Below are 15,001 nucleotides of genomic sequence, written 5' to 3' on the forward strand. Positions count from 1 at the left end.
CTTCAGGACTGACCCCCTGACATATGTACAGAAATTAACACTTAATGCCCTAAACCAGAAGCCCCTGCAATGCCAGGGGGCCAGAGACAACTTAAAACCAGCCCTGGCTCTTGGATTCTTCTCTCCTTATTGCAGCGTTACGGCTTTTCCTTACATGTCCCCTCAGAGACATATATTGTTTGTGTAATAATGCCCCCCCTGCCCAGTTATATAACGCAACCCTCACCCGCCGGGGCACTTTGCTCTGCACATTATCACACAATTCTACATATTCGGCGCTGTAAATATAAACCGGAAGCAGCGACTCCTCCAATTTGCCCAGGACCGGAAGTTTCTCTGTGCCACAGATGCCCTCCGAAAACCATGGTTCCGACCCTACAGTTCCCCGCAATGTGAGGATCGCTCAGCCCAGCGCCACAGGGGGGCGCCAGAGCTCACTCTTTATAGCTGTATAGGGTGCACTTGCTTAGTCCAACCTCCTGCTTCCTTTTATGTGGATAGCTGCGCTGTTACTGTGTATCCAGTCGGAGAGGATCAGGAGGGTTGGGTTTCATACAGGTGCCGATCCAACAGGAAACAGTGAGGGAGAAAATGTGCTGCAGCCACAATAAACTGTATGAATGGAGCAGCTTATATTCCGCACTAAAACTCCCTTACTTTGCTGTCCCGGTGAGCTCTAGGCAAGTGCCCTTTGCCTATTTATGGCTCTAGTACCTGTCCCAAATGCACAAGCATCACAGTGTGACATATACTTGGGAAAGTGCATTCCACAGAACAGAGCTTTAGGCCAAAGCAGCTCTTCCAATAAAGGCTTCTATTACTGGCACATATAAAAGTACATCATTGAGCCCTTGCCGTGCTGATACCTCACAGGCTCTGCCTTAAATTACAGCCATTTGGGTATGTGCACTTGCAGTAGCCCCTGCCCCCCTTCCCACATGGCTGCGGGGTCGGCTCCCTCTATATTTACATCACTGAGCACTTGTATTCTGATATCACATCATATCAACCCATGTAATTCCCTCTGTTTCACCTAGGGGCTGATTTACTAAGACACGAATTCGAATCCGAATTGGAAAAATTCCGATTGGAAAACGAACATTTTGCGTCTTTTTCGTATTTTTGCGATTTTTTTCGGCGCCTTTACGACTTTTCGGAAATTGTCGCGACTTTTTCGTTACCAATACGATTTTCGTGAAAAAACTTGAGTTTTTCGTAGCCATTACGATTCGCTCGTATCTTGTCGCGACTTTTTCGTATTGAGCGCTCGTAAGCGGCGGGCGAAACTTTCAGACTTAGCATGATTTTGGAAGCCTCCCATAGGACTCAATGGCACTCTGCAGCTCCAACCCGGCCCAAGGAAAGTCTCCCATAGGGCTCAATGGCACTCTGCAGCTCCAACCTGGCCCAAGGAAAGTCTCCCATAGGGCTCAATGGCACTCTGCAGCTCCAACCTGGCCCAAGGAAAGTCTCCCATAGGGCTCAATGGCACCCTGCAGCTCCAACCCGGCCCAAGGAAAGTCTCCCATAGGACTCAATGGCACTCTGCAGCTCCAACCCGGCCCAAGGAAAGTCTCCCATAGGGCTCAATGGCACTCTGTAGCTCCAACCCGTCCCAAGGAAAGTCTCCCATAGGACTCAATGGCACTCTGCAGCTCCAACCCGGCCCAAGGAAAGTCTCCCATAGGGCTCAATGGCACTCTGCAGCTCCAACCCGGCCCAAGGAAAGTCTCCCATAGGGCTCAATGGCACTCTGCAGCTCCAACCTGGCCCAAGGAAAGTCTCCCATAGGGCTCAATGGCACTCTGTAGCTCCAACCCGGCCCAAGGAAAGTCTCCCATAGGGCTCAATGGCACTCTGCAGCTCCAACCTGGCCCAAGGAAAGTCTCCCATAGGGCTCAATGGCACTCTGCAGCTCCAACCCGGCCCAAGGAAAGTCTCCCATAGGACTCAATGGCACCCTGCAGCTCCAACCTGGCCCAAGAAAAGTCACCATACTGAAGCTTGAATGAATCCGAACGCTACGAAAAAATCGCAACATTTTGCGCAACTTTCGGAATGGCTACGAAAAAGTCGCGATAATTTTCCGAAAAAATCGCCAAATACCGATCATTACGAAAAAAACGCAATCGGACGCATTCGGCCAGTTCGTGAGTAAGTAAATGGGCCCCCTAGTGTTGGACTGTGTGCCACCATATTAACCCCAGATATGCCTGCATAATCCCTACATAAAATGGAAGAGTATATTAACAATTGTGCCTGCATCCATAGTAGTTACGCCACTGGTGTGATGGGTGCTTTCAGTAAATAGCTTGATGGGGTGGTTCAGAACATTTTGTTACAGCCAGCAATACACATCAGTGGAAGTTGGGGATAAGGCCCCCGGGAATGAGGGCTTGAGTGCTAGGGAAGCAAGTGCCATAGCACACTCAGGGATAGCTGGTAAGAGCCGGTAAGGCGCCACTTGGCTTCCTTTAGAGCTTAAGCCAAATTTTTCTCTGCCATTTGCAGAGCAACGTGCTTACCAGAAATCAGCGGCTTGCTCACATAACTTCAGAGTGAATGGCCCAAGAGCCTGCCAGTTATCTTCACATGCATGTGCTTAATAGTCCCAACACGGCTGCCCAAACTGGGACCCTGGAAACTGTAGGTGGCATAGCACTTGCTATCGGCATTTTCTGGCCAAAGTATTATTATTTCCCCCAACTGGAGTGTGGGCTATTAGTGTGGGTTATTAAAGATCCAAAGTTGCATTTTGTACTGCTTTAATAAAGATTTACACCAACCCTCACTTGGGCCAGCTAACCAGCATCTCACCCTTCTGCTGGCTGCTTTCCCTGGCTGCATAGCAGAGCCTGAGGCACTCAGCACAGCGATCAGCAGTTAGGTGGACCTGAGAGGGGACTGCAGAATATTTTTCCTGTGTGAAGGCAGCAGAACTGTAATTGGCTAACCGTATCTAGAGCTGTGATTGGCTGGCATCATTAGGATGTGCCCATCACTCAAATGTAAAAAGTAAAAGTGTAATTTTTATAGTTACCAGCCCTCTGTAGCTCACACTGAAAACAGGCACCAAATCTTATTCCTCCAGGCAGGGGTTTGAATGGCTCCTCTTGTACTTCCCAATCATTTTACACAGGATTCCCCTTTGCACAGAAAATAAGTGCTTTCCCCAAAATCACAGCCCAGAACTCCTCTTTATAATTTGCAGTATGTGGGACACCTTTAATATTATAATACATGCCTGATGTTTAGAGCTTCCTGCCCTGTATGACTTGGCCTGCAGCCTTTCACATTTATACGGCCACTGACTGGGTCGGACTGGGCCCCCAGGACACCGGGAAAAATCCCGGTGGGCCCCAGCGGGCCCCAGCGGCCCAGACCCGACCCTTGGGGCGCTCCCCTTACCCGACCGCTCCTCCCCTGGAGCGTTAAATTTACATGCTCGGTGGAGGATGTCAGGTGGGGGGCCCTGCGAGGGGGATTAGAGGGGCCCCTCCGGGGGGGCGCAGGCACCTTCAGGGCCCCTGGGGCAGGACCCCCGGTGGGCCCTTCACCCCCAGTCTGACCGTGGCCACTGAACATTTCATTAAGGCTCATTTATTAACAGTGGACAAACCTACTGTTTGCAGGAAAATCCAGGGAGGCTGTTAATTATTAGAATTATATAGAACCATCAGAAAGGGGTCCTTTGTGAGGAATTTGTATAGGTTTACTTCCCAAAGCTGCACCGTAAACAGCACAGGGATAGAAAGACTCTGCCTCCCCCCTGTCTGTCTGAGGTACCCCCTGCAGTCTGTCTGTCCCACTGTACTGCTCTGTGCTCTTACACAGCCTGCACAGGAGAGCACAGCTGCCCACATGGAATTATGTGGGCATGAATGTGCCTCACACTGGTTGCTACTATATCTCTATATATACAGTATATATATATATATAAAATATTTCCCACAGACCTCAGGGATCTAGTGTGCATATTGTTTTTTTTTTTTGTTTGTTTTTTTTAGAAAAAAACTGAAACTGTTGTAGGGTGTTGGCTGGTGGGCCCTTGAAACGTGGCTCTATAGTGGGCCCTTGGTGCCCCAGTCTAACACTGATTTAGATGCAGCACTCTGAAGGCCTGACCAATCAACCCCTGGCTCAAATAGACAATCACAATGCAGTGATTAAGTTTTTAAAGCAGTGCCAACTGAGGGCCCAAATATCACTGCTATCCAGTATCGGCTTCTTTGGCTTTGTTTTATGCATACAGATTATTTGGATTCACTGAACATTTTAATGAAATTAATTACTATAGATGATGGACTCCCCAAATTCTTAAAAATGTTATGTTGAGGAACAGTATTGTTAAATTGTTGCAATATTTGCCCGTGCAGTGTTTCACAGATTGAGTACCCCCTCCCCATCTTTATTTCTGAGAGACCCAACCTCTTTGGGATTTTGTCTTCTTTAGCAATACACAACTTTTCCACTCTGTCCCAACTTTTTTGAAATGTGTCGCTGACATCATAAATTAAATACAACATAAAGTTTCTCAGTTTCAACATTTAATATACTGTCTTGTTTTAATATACTATACTGTACTGTTTTTAATAAAATAAAGGGTTTAAGTGATTGCAAATCATCCCGTTATCTTTTTATTTCCATTTTACACAGTGTCCCAACATTTTTGGAAACAGGGCTGTACAGCATCACCTTGTATTATTCCATTCTTTGGGCCAGCCACCCAGATGTCCAGAACAGCAGGAGGTGTATTAACTTTTTAAATCCCCTTCACCGACTTGTCATACATGCCCAGATGGTTGTGCATTATGGTCAAATTTGGCCAAACTGCCTAGCCAAATCATGCACTGACAGCTTAAATGGCTTGGTGAGATTCTCTCCCTGCTGCAAATCTACAGAGTACACCCTTTTTTGAGACCACATCGTATATATATTTCTACATGTTCTCCTCTGCCAATAATAGGACAATATTTAGTCCAGCGTTAGGTGGCATCCTGTTTCCCAGTATTACAGGGCACAGTGAATCCAGGAGCATTAAATAGCACAATGTATCCCCCAGCATTAGGTCTGTACAAATATTAAGTAGCAATCTCAGGGCATTCAGTGGTAAACTGTATAATTCTGCATTATGTGGCATTGGCACAGTGTATCCCCCTACACTGAGCTGTATATCAGTACTGTGGATGTCGCTCTGTGGAAAGCATTAGCACAGCACTGTAAAGCAGGCAGTTTAACAGGGAGGAGAGGCAGGAGCTGTCAAATATGTTGGCTGGGTGCAGAGTTATAGTCGAGCAGAAACAGAGGGTCAAAGCCTCATGGGAATCAGAAGGCTGGTTGCACATTTATCGGCTGCATTTTGTCCACCTCCGGTTCTGGGCAGAAGAAAGGATGATGATGGAGAATAAAATTTGAGGCAGGAGTTAATTTCCTCTGCCCATATTTTTGCATTTTGCACACAGCATATTGGCTTTCTTGTATTACTGCAGGTCCCTATGCCCCATTTCAGACAGCAGAGACCTGGGGCATCAACTTTCTCTAATTTAGATGACTATACCTTAAAGAGATACTGACACCAGAAATCTTTTTTTTACATATATCATAACATTGTTTTCTACAAAGAGAAAGAAAGTTTGCCAGCGCTTAGTTTGCCTTTAAAAATAATTTTTACAAAAAATGAGGTGTTAGTACCACACTTTGGCCAAAATATGTAAGCTCACGTGCCACATCAAGGCCCCTCATTGTACGTGAGTCCTACACTGTCTAATGACTTTGAGTCTGTGATGCAATTAACATTGTTTTCTGCAAGAACTTTATAATTTTGCCATAAAAGTCTGATGCTTTAACAATACCTGATGTGATCCCCCATGTTCCTCTATGAGGGGGCTGCCATGTTGGTGCAGCAGTAGGCCATTAGCATCAGAAGCTATAACTGTCAGGCTGAAAAGGGACAGTCAGGTTGGCAAAACAGTCAGATTCAGGAACTCAAGTAAAAATTACTTAAAAACCAAACCTGATAGCAAAAAACCATCAACATGTATATTCATATTTTTAAAGGTATTTTTTTTGTGTCAGTATTGAAATATTTAACAAATATTTAAACATTAAATAAACCCAATATGGATGTAAGCAGCTTAGTTAGGAACAAGTATAGTGAACTGTTTTATTTAGTAAAACAGTTCAATGTTGACAAGTGCAAAGTTATGCATTTTGGTAGAAATAATATCAACGCGAACTATCTCTTGAATGGTAGTTTGTTGGGGGGTTTCCTTAATGGAAAAGGATCTAGGGGTTTTTGTAGATAACAAGTTGTCTAATTCCAGGCAATGTCATTCTGTGGCTACTAAAGCAAATAAAGTGCTGTCTTGTATAAAAAAGGCATTGACTCAAGGGATGAGAACATAATTTTGCCTCTTTATAGGTCCCTGGTAAGGCCTCACCTTGAGTATGCAGTGCAGTTTTGGGCTCCAGTCCTTAAGAAGGATATTAATGAGCTGGAGAGAGTGCAGAGACGTGCAACTAAACTGGTAAAGGGGATGGAAGATTTAAACTATGAGGTTAGACTGTCGAGGTTGGGGTTGTTTTCTCTGGAAAAGAGGCGCTTGCAAGGGGACATGATTACTCTGTACAAGTACATTAGAGGGGATTATAGGCAGATAGGGGGTGTTCTTTTTTCCCATAAAAACAATCAACGCACCAGAGGCCACCCCTTTAGATTAGAGGAACGGAGCTTCCATTTGAAGCAGCGTAGGGGGTTTTTCACGGTGAGGGCAGTGAGGTTGGGGAATGCCCTTCCTAGAGATGTGGTAATGGCAGATTCTGTTAATGCCTATAAGAGGGGCCTGGATGAGTTCTTGAACAAGTTGAATATCCAAGGCTATTGTGATACTAATATCTACAGTTAGTACTAGTAGTTGTATTTATAGTTTATGTATGTGAGTGTATAGATAGATCAGTATAGGTTTGTGTGTGCTGGGTTTACTTGGATGGGTTGAACTTAATGGACTCTATGTAACTATTATGACAGAGAAAATGAAGTCATTAAAAATTAGAAATGATTAGAAATTAGAATTATTTTTTGTAAATGGATTCTATGGGAGATGGGCTTCCAGTAATTTGGAGCTTTCTGAATAAGGGGTAGCATACTATACAATAATTGGACAATCGGAGCTCTAAATGTATGAGCTAACAGGCTAACAACATGAGGCAGGGACTGGTGTAAATAATATATTTGTAGAGTATTCTGATTTTTACATTATTCGCCATGTGAATGCACTAATAAATAAAATGCACTAAATTTGCCCACATTAAGTCATACATAGCAAACCAATAAGATCTGCTTTTTAACAGGTCACCAGTAAATCTGCTTCTCTACAGGGCTTTGACTTTGCATTTTGAAGGCCTAGAGGAGGGTGAAAAGGGAGGCTGATATCCTTATATTGTGATCTTACCATTTCTCAGGTCCAGTCCACATGGAAATGCATTATGCCTTTACTGAAGGCTATTACTCTCTAGCTTTGATATAGCTATGATATTTAATATTAAGCACTGTTAATAAAACTGCCTTCCTACAGTTAATTTGCCAAATCTAAATTTAAGATGCGGTATAATTATAATCCCTTCTATAGTGCTTAGTTTAAAAAATAGCATATTTTTTCCTATTAAAAACATGCTATTATCAGTTTAAAAAATACATGCTTATTTCTATTAAAAGAATAGTCAGAATACATCCTGATAACGTCACATTTATTTATTGGGTTTTATCAACCAAATCTACACATGCCCTTATTGGCTCAAGTCAAGTCACTATCAAGCTGCCTATCCAGAATTTATCATTTTCTCTCTGTGTAGGGTAGTAAAGGAACCATCATTTTCAATTTTAGTGGCACTGGACTCTTAATATTTTCCACACAGTCCCATAATTAACAGCAAACATTTGCCTTGCTGCAGTCATAATACATTATTATAAATATTTAAAAACATACACGGTGTGATCTGCCGTGGCGAAGTCGCCAAATGAGTGGATTGTTTCCGGATATGCCCACCTTGGACCAAACAATCAAATTAAACTGGCAGGCATATCAGGGCAGACCAACAACTTGCATTTAAAAGAACAAATGGACTGGTAACTTTACCCAGTTCTTCTAAAATGTACATTCACACACCCCTGGCCTGGAATTTGTGTCTGTACAGCTGTATAGGCAGATAATGGTGGGGCGTGATGTCTGGCAGTGGCTCCATACGAGGAGCTGCACTTGCACCTGAATCTAGCAAAAAAAAAAAAAAATTTGCACAGATTTCTTGAATTATGAGAATGAAAAGCTGTGATTCTGAGAGCAAGCATTTGTACCCTGAGATATATCTGCTGTCACTTTATGGTAAACTATGTGTATATTTAAAATCTATATATGGATCATTTTTGCATTAGATAAGCTTAGATATCAGATTTTCTGAAAGCTACAGAGCTTTATTCACATATAAGAAAAGAGGCTGAAGTACAAGGCAAGGCACTAGAAATAAAGGAGAAGTTAAATGACAGAGCAACTCAAGCATTTGTACTTCAGATTCAGCCTATCAGTTGTTTACATGTCCAGCCAATCAGTGAAGAGCAGAGGTGACTTGTGGATAACGGATACTTGGTCCCAACAGTCTTTTGTGACAGTTGGTGAGAGAGGAGCTAAATGATGGAGACTCTGAGCGTTGGAAAGCGAAAAAGAAGAAGAGAAGAAGAAGAAGAGCAAGAAGAGGAGATCATTTCCCCTGGGTGCAGCCCTGAATTCAAAAGGGCCAAGCCCCAGGGTGATCTGCGTGGGACCAGCACCCCTACAGCTGAGGAACCGGTGCCAGAGGGGGAGCCATGGAACACCCTGACCAACCTGGCTGATGCCCTGCAGACCTTCAGGGAGTATGGAGAGGAGTGTTACCTCTATAAAAAAGGCCTGGAGGGAGGTTATCAGCTGGAAAATTTCCTAGAAAATCAAAAGGAAATAAATGCTGCATCCTGGAACCACATCACCACCCTAATGATTAATGTGCACAGGTACCTGAGATTGGACTTTCAGACCCTGTGCCTGGGTATAAACTTCCTGGAGCGGTATGTGTCCTGCACTCCTACTGACCCCGACACCCTAACAAGAGTGGGAGCCACTTGCCTCTACATGGCTTACAAAGTGGCTGAATTACGGTACCCCCTCCCCCCCAAACTCTTCCTACCTCTGTTTGACTACAGAATGACACCAGCTGAAATGCGTCACCTGGAGAGAACCATCCTAAGGAAGTTGCTGTTTCGCCTGGGGGTACCAACCATCGATTTCTTTTTGGAGCACTTCTCCCTGTTGAGACTGACCAAGGAGGAGTGTTCCCCTGCCCAGCTCACAAGAGCAGCCAAAAGCCTAACAGCTGCCCGAGGCATCGCAGCACTGTGCCTGAACCAACATCATGACTTCTACATGCACCAACCATCTCTCATGGCACTGTGCTGCCTCAATGTGGCAGATAAAATCTATTCCTTTAACAACCCTGTCAAAGTGGCCCCCACTGACTACCCAGAACACCAAATTGAGGAGTGCATGGAAAAGATCTGCCATCTAGTCTCTATAGGCCACTATTTTTTACATCCGCTTCTGCCAGGAGTTTATCCAGCAATCTTTCCAGCTTTTAATCCTCCCACCACAAGGCCTGCAGCAACACCTACCAACCAACATCTACCTGAAGGCAGAGAAAGAACACCAGAGGTGGCATCAACATCCAGGGACGCAGCAGGTTCCCAGCACTTAGAGATGGCAGAAAGATCCAGCCATTCTCAGGACATGGAAGGGGCCGGTTATGTGCTACACAACACATACTGGCCCACTGATCCATACAGGCAAGTATACATGCACCCCTACATGCCAACACCTCCATACTGGCACCCATACATGCCCCCAGTTTCCTACTGGCACCCATACATGCATACACTGCCGTACCTTCACCCATACGGATACATATTTCCTTACTGATAGACACACGCACACACTGAGGCCTACATGTCCATACTACTTACCATTTAATACAAGTGACAGTATTGGGGATCTCTATTTCTGGACCATGGGGGGGTGACATTGCCAGGGCACCCAGTACCATCATCAAGCAGAGCTGTCACTTTCCATACACTCTTAATTACCTATGAACACATTTCCCTACAGACAAACAGAGGCAAACATGTATTTACCCATTACTGTACATTTATTAACTCTTTCAAAGCTCCATAGGGCGCATTGATCCTGGGAATAATTCCGATTGCCATTTAGGAGTCAGGAAGGAATTTTTGCCTCTAGTGAAGCAGATTGGCCCAAGCTTCTCTCTAGGTTTTTTGCCTTCCTTGGGATCAAACAGCCCTATGTGGTGGGGTTACCAGACCCTCTGGTGATGGGAGGACACGTATAGAAGGTGCATTTATATTGCAGCGTGCAGCTCTTTCTATATGTGCCCTCTGATTTCCAGTGATCTGATAACCCTACAGTGAGCATCACATTTCATAAATTATATTTTTAATAAAGCTGTGATCTTCACAGATTTTACATAAAGTTGTTGTCTGTGTTATTATTTATGGGTTCTGGAAACCAAATTAGTAGGTATATTAGCATTAGTAGGTATATTAATATTAGGTATATTAGCAGGGTAATAAATGGTCTTATGTAGTAACAGAGCAGTGCCATTCCTTCTATGAGGCAGACTTAACCTTTTAATAGATTATAATAATAAAATAAATCTAAATGCCTAATTAACATCATTGTTTCCCTTTACAATCTGCCTAAGGAAAATATTAGTGGGGGGGGTGGGGTACCCAGCATTTTGACACCCGCCAGTGAAATAGACCTTTGTGCAATTGCACATGGAGAAATTCTGGGCCAATGCGCCATAGAAAAAAAATGAAATTGCCCTTCTAGTTTAAACAAGAGCTGGTACAAATGCTTTTTAGGGTCCCAGATTAACCAATCTATGCTTTGCGCCCATCTATGCGCTGAACATGACTTCTGCCTGAGGGTTCACAATAAAACTCTATGGTCAGTTCTGAGAGAGGTTTGTCTGCAGTAAGAGGTAATGTACAAGGCAGCCGCAACACATTTTGGGACTTGCAAAGGCACAATGTAATAGAAACGGATGTTTTACCTTTTTAAACAAAATATGCCAATACAAATGCAGGGAGGCTGGGTATACCCATCTCTCTATCTGGGTGAGTCTGTGCAGGGAGGAATCCCCTCCCCAGTGAGCTGGCAGGAAGGAAGGCCTGCAGAGGCAGTGCTGGGGAGAAGCAGAGAGTAGGGTGAAGGCACAGAGATTATTGTGTGTGGGAAGTAAGTGGGGAAACCCCAGTGGCAGAAAAACATGCTCTGTTTAGGGTGCAGAAGCAAAGGGAGTCTCAGGACATGGAAAGCCAAAGGAAGTCTTTATCAGGGCTCTAAAGAAACTGCCACATAAGTGAGGATCCCCCAGCAACTCAGCGACCAAACACGTCTGCAATATTATGCACCTTATTTAAAGTTACAGTGTTCTGAAAATAAACCTATTAACCTTTTCTCTGTGAGTGACTGTGGTTTAGAGACATCCCCAGGGAGGGGTATTACAGCCCAGTCTGTCCTGACCCTGGGCACAGCCATGTTACAGTGTACCTGCTCTCCCATATAGCGGAGGCACAGGACTCCTGTAGCGCCAAAACAAAGTGCAAATCAGGCAGGATTTCCTTCTAGTAGCAGAACAGTGTTGGCTACACAAATAAAAAAAAAACCAAAGAAATACAGTGTTGGGCAGTTTTATTAAACAGAAATGTAAACATCTTCCAATCATCACAAAAAAAACATAATAGCAAGAAAATATAGAACTTTAGTTATTATTCATTTCAAAATAAAATATAGTTTTAGGTCTCCAAATTAAAATAATATTAGCAATAATATTACTGAGGGTAGCCGCTGTTTAGGGAAAGGAAAACTATGTAATAAAAAAAAAAGCATCTGTGACAATATTAGCCTTTTTTTTAAGGTGTTTGCTTTGATTTTGCTGCATATGTGCCAATATATAGGCCTCTTCAAAAATAATATTCCTGTGGGATATACTCACAGCAGCATAGGTGGCTTTTTGTTGAATTAAATGCGGGGAGCCAACAATGTTGGTATGTGAATGCTGAACTGCCCTTTTCACTTGTGGCTGGAAATCTGCCTAAGCAGTAGGTTGTACCATGGCTGTAAAGCTGGCCATACACGCACCAATAATATCGGCGAGTTGACCGGTATTGCAGGAAGCTGCTATCGGTCGACTCGCCGATCGGCCAGGTCAAAAGATTTTGATCGGGTGCCATTGAAGGCGCCTGAGCAAAATCTGCCGTCAGGGCTGAATCAGCAGAAGGAGGTAGAAATCCTATTGTTTCTACCTTTTTATCTGCCGTTTCAGCCCTGAAGGTTAGTGGCGAGTCTGATGATCTTTCGTGTGACCGATGACACACAGAGCTACTAGTATCAGCTTCTTTTTCATGGCTACTAAACACCAGAAAAAACCTGCCATAGACAATACTGAGAATTGCCTCTGCTAAAACACACGTAGAGACAACTATCAGTGAATGAACAGGATTGTCTTAGTAGCCATGACAAGTAGCTGCTACTAAGTAGCTCTGTGTATCTTCACCCTAGGGGCTGTGGCACACGGGGAAAATTAGTCGCCCGTGACCATCTCCCCGAAATGCCATCCAACCGGCAAAAAATGTAAATCTGGTGGGATGGCATACGCTGCAATATCCCAAAATCGCAGAAGTTGCCTTAAGAGGAAACTTCCGAAATTTCAGGAAATCGCGGCGCCGCATATGCCATCCCTCCGGCGATTTACATTTTCACCAGTGGGACGGCATTTCGGGGAGATTAGTCACCCGCGACGAGGGAGATTCGTCACGGGCGACTAATCTCCCCGTGTGTAACAGCCCTAAGAGTGATGGCACACAGTAAGACTTATCACTGATGGTTAAATCTGCACTATCGTGGGCAACAAATCTCCCAAAAATGACTTACTAAAGTATAACATTAAGATCACTGCAAGTAAAGCCTATTACTCATGGTGGTCTGGCTTAATTGTTGGAAATTGCCTCCCTTGGCATTTTCTAACTTTTAAAGAACTTTTCAATAAAAACAGTATTATTCAGGGAAAATATACATACAAATTACTGATAACATTGCTAACAGTGCAATTTGCAAATTTTGCCGTTTCTTTACCCAGAATTCCCAGCATAATAGGAGGTGCCTCCATGACAATCTGGGCACAATGCACAAATATTAAGCAGATTGCAGCTTATGTTGATATTAAATATGAAGCATTATGTATCCTTTCCAGAGGCCCGTGCATGTCTCATTCTGCAGAGGCATAAGGCCAATAAAAAATATATATATATTCCTAAACATAAAACTTTTATGTCTATTTGGATAAATTATCACAAGCTCAAAAAACAGTATAGAATTCACTAAAGCACAATATGAAGTAACAATTATATGTTCTTGCAAAACACAAGTTCATAAATAAAATGGATGGAGTGGTAAAATAAAAAGGGACACAAACAAAAAAAATCTTCCAAATGAAAATGGGGAAAAATAATTAAAATGAAACCAGCATCAGAAAGAATTCAGAGAAAGCCCTAAAACGGGCAAATCCTATGTGCAGCCCGCTAGAACTTGCTGAACCATAATTTTCAGCCTCCTCCATCAACCACATCTGTAGGGCGGCAGGTTTTCCATTATTTCCCTAAAATGGTATGTTTGTACACATACATGGAAGATAATGGACACATTTGAACAATATGTAGTGGAGAATGGCATTATGAGAATGGCATTATGAGCAGTAATCAGCATGGCTTTATGAAGGACAGGTCATGTCAGACCAATTTAATTGCTTTTTATGATGAGGTAAGTAAGAAGCTGGACAGTGGGGATGCAGTAGATATAATCTATTTGGATTTTGCCAAAGCATTTGATACCGTTCCCCACAAACGACTGCTTTCTAAGCTAAGGTCTATTGGTCTTAGTGAAGTCGTTTGCACATGGATAGAAAACTGGCTACAGGATCGGGTACAGAGGGTGGTTGTTAATGGCACATTCTCTACTTGGAGTAAGGTTCTCAGTGGGGTCCCTCAGGGTTCTGTACTGGGTCCACTTTTGTTTAATTTGTTCATAAATGACTTAGGGGAGGGTATTATGAGTAATGTATCAGTGTTTGCAGATGACACAAAACTCTGCAGACCAGTCAATTCTATCCAGGATGTGACATCCCTGCAGCAGGATCTTGACCAACTGGCAATCTGGGCAGCTAAGTGGCAGATGAGATTTAATGTGGATAAATGTAAGGTCATGCACCTGGGATGTAAAAATATGCAAGCCCCGTATAACCTTAATGGGACTGCACTAGGCAAATCCATAATGGAGAAGGATCTTGGAGTCCTTGTAGATAATAAACTTGGCTGTAGCAAGCAATGCCAGGCAGCAGCTGCAAGGGCAAACAAGGTTCTGAGCTGTATTAAAAGGGGTATAGATTCACGGGAGGAGGGGGTTATTCTTCCCCTTTACAGAGCACTGGTAAGGCCCCATCTAGAATATGCTGTTCAGTTTTGGTCTCCAGTGCTCAAACGGGACATTATTGAGCTAGAGAGGGTCCAGAGAAGGGCAACTAAGCTGGTAAAGGGTATGGAAAGTCTCGGTTATGAAGAAAGACTGGCCAAGTTGGGTCTGTTTACACTGGAGAAGAGGCGCTTAAGAGGTGACATGATAACTATGTATAAATATATAAGGGGATCATATAATAACCTCTCTAATGTTTTATTTACCAGTAGGTCCTTCCAACGGACACGAGGGCACCCACTCCGTTTAGAAGAAGGGAGGTTCCATTTAAATATTCGGAAAGGATTTTTTACAGTGAGAGCTGTGAAGTTGTGGAATTCCCTCCCCGAATCAGTCGTACTGGCTGATACATTATATAGCTTTAAGAAGGGGCT

General features: G+C 43.6%; 2 protein-coding genes across 2 annotated transcripts in view; one reads left to right on the forward strand and one right to left on the reverse strand.

Moving 5' to 3' along the window:
* hdac8 (histone deacetylase 8) overlaps positions 1 to 332 on the reverse strand; it is a 55,366-nt gene extending 55,034 nt beyond the window's left edge. The window contains exon 1 of the mRNA XM_031890215.1: positions 227 to 332. The gene's annotated coding sequence lies outside the window, so the exon portion shown is untranslated. The remainder of the gene's footprint in view (positions 1 to 226) is intronic.
* Positions 333 to 8,275: 7,943 nt separating this feature from the next.
* On the forward strand, positions 8,276 to 10,565 carry LOC105948066 (cyclin-O protein B-like). The gene has a single exon (XM_031890647.1). It carries the CDS (start codon positions 8,682 to 8,684, stop codon positions 9,996 to 9,998), a length of 1,317 nt encoding a protein of 438 aa, XP_031746507.1. The 5' UTR covers positions 8,276 to 8,681; the 3' UTR covers positions 9,999 to 10,565.
* The last annotated feature ends 4,436 nt before the right edge of the window (positions 10,566 to 15,001 follow it).

Source organism: Xenopus tropicalis, chromosome 8 (genome assembly GCF_000004195.4).
Source record: "Xenopus tropicalis strain Nigerian chromosome 8, UCB_Xtro_10.0, whole genome shotgun sequence".
Classification (NCBI taxonomy): Eukaryota; Metazoa; Chordata; class Amphibia; order Anura; family Pipidae; genus Xenopus; species Xenopus tropicalis.

Excerpts from the sequence above, each read along its gene's own strand:
- LOC105948066 (XM_031890647.1), top strand. The coding sequence starts at position 8,682 with ATGATGGAGACTCTGAGCGTTGGAAAGCGAAAAAGAAGAAGAGAAGAA.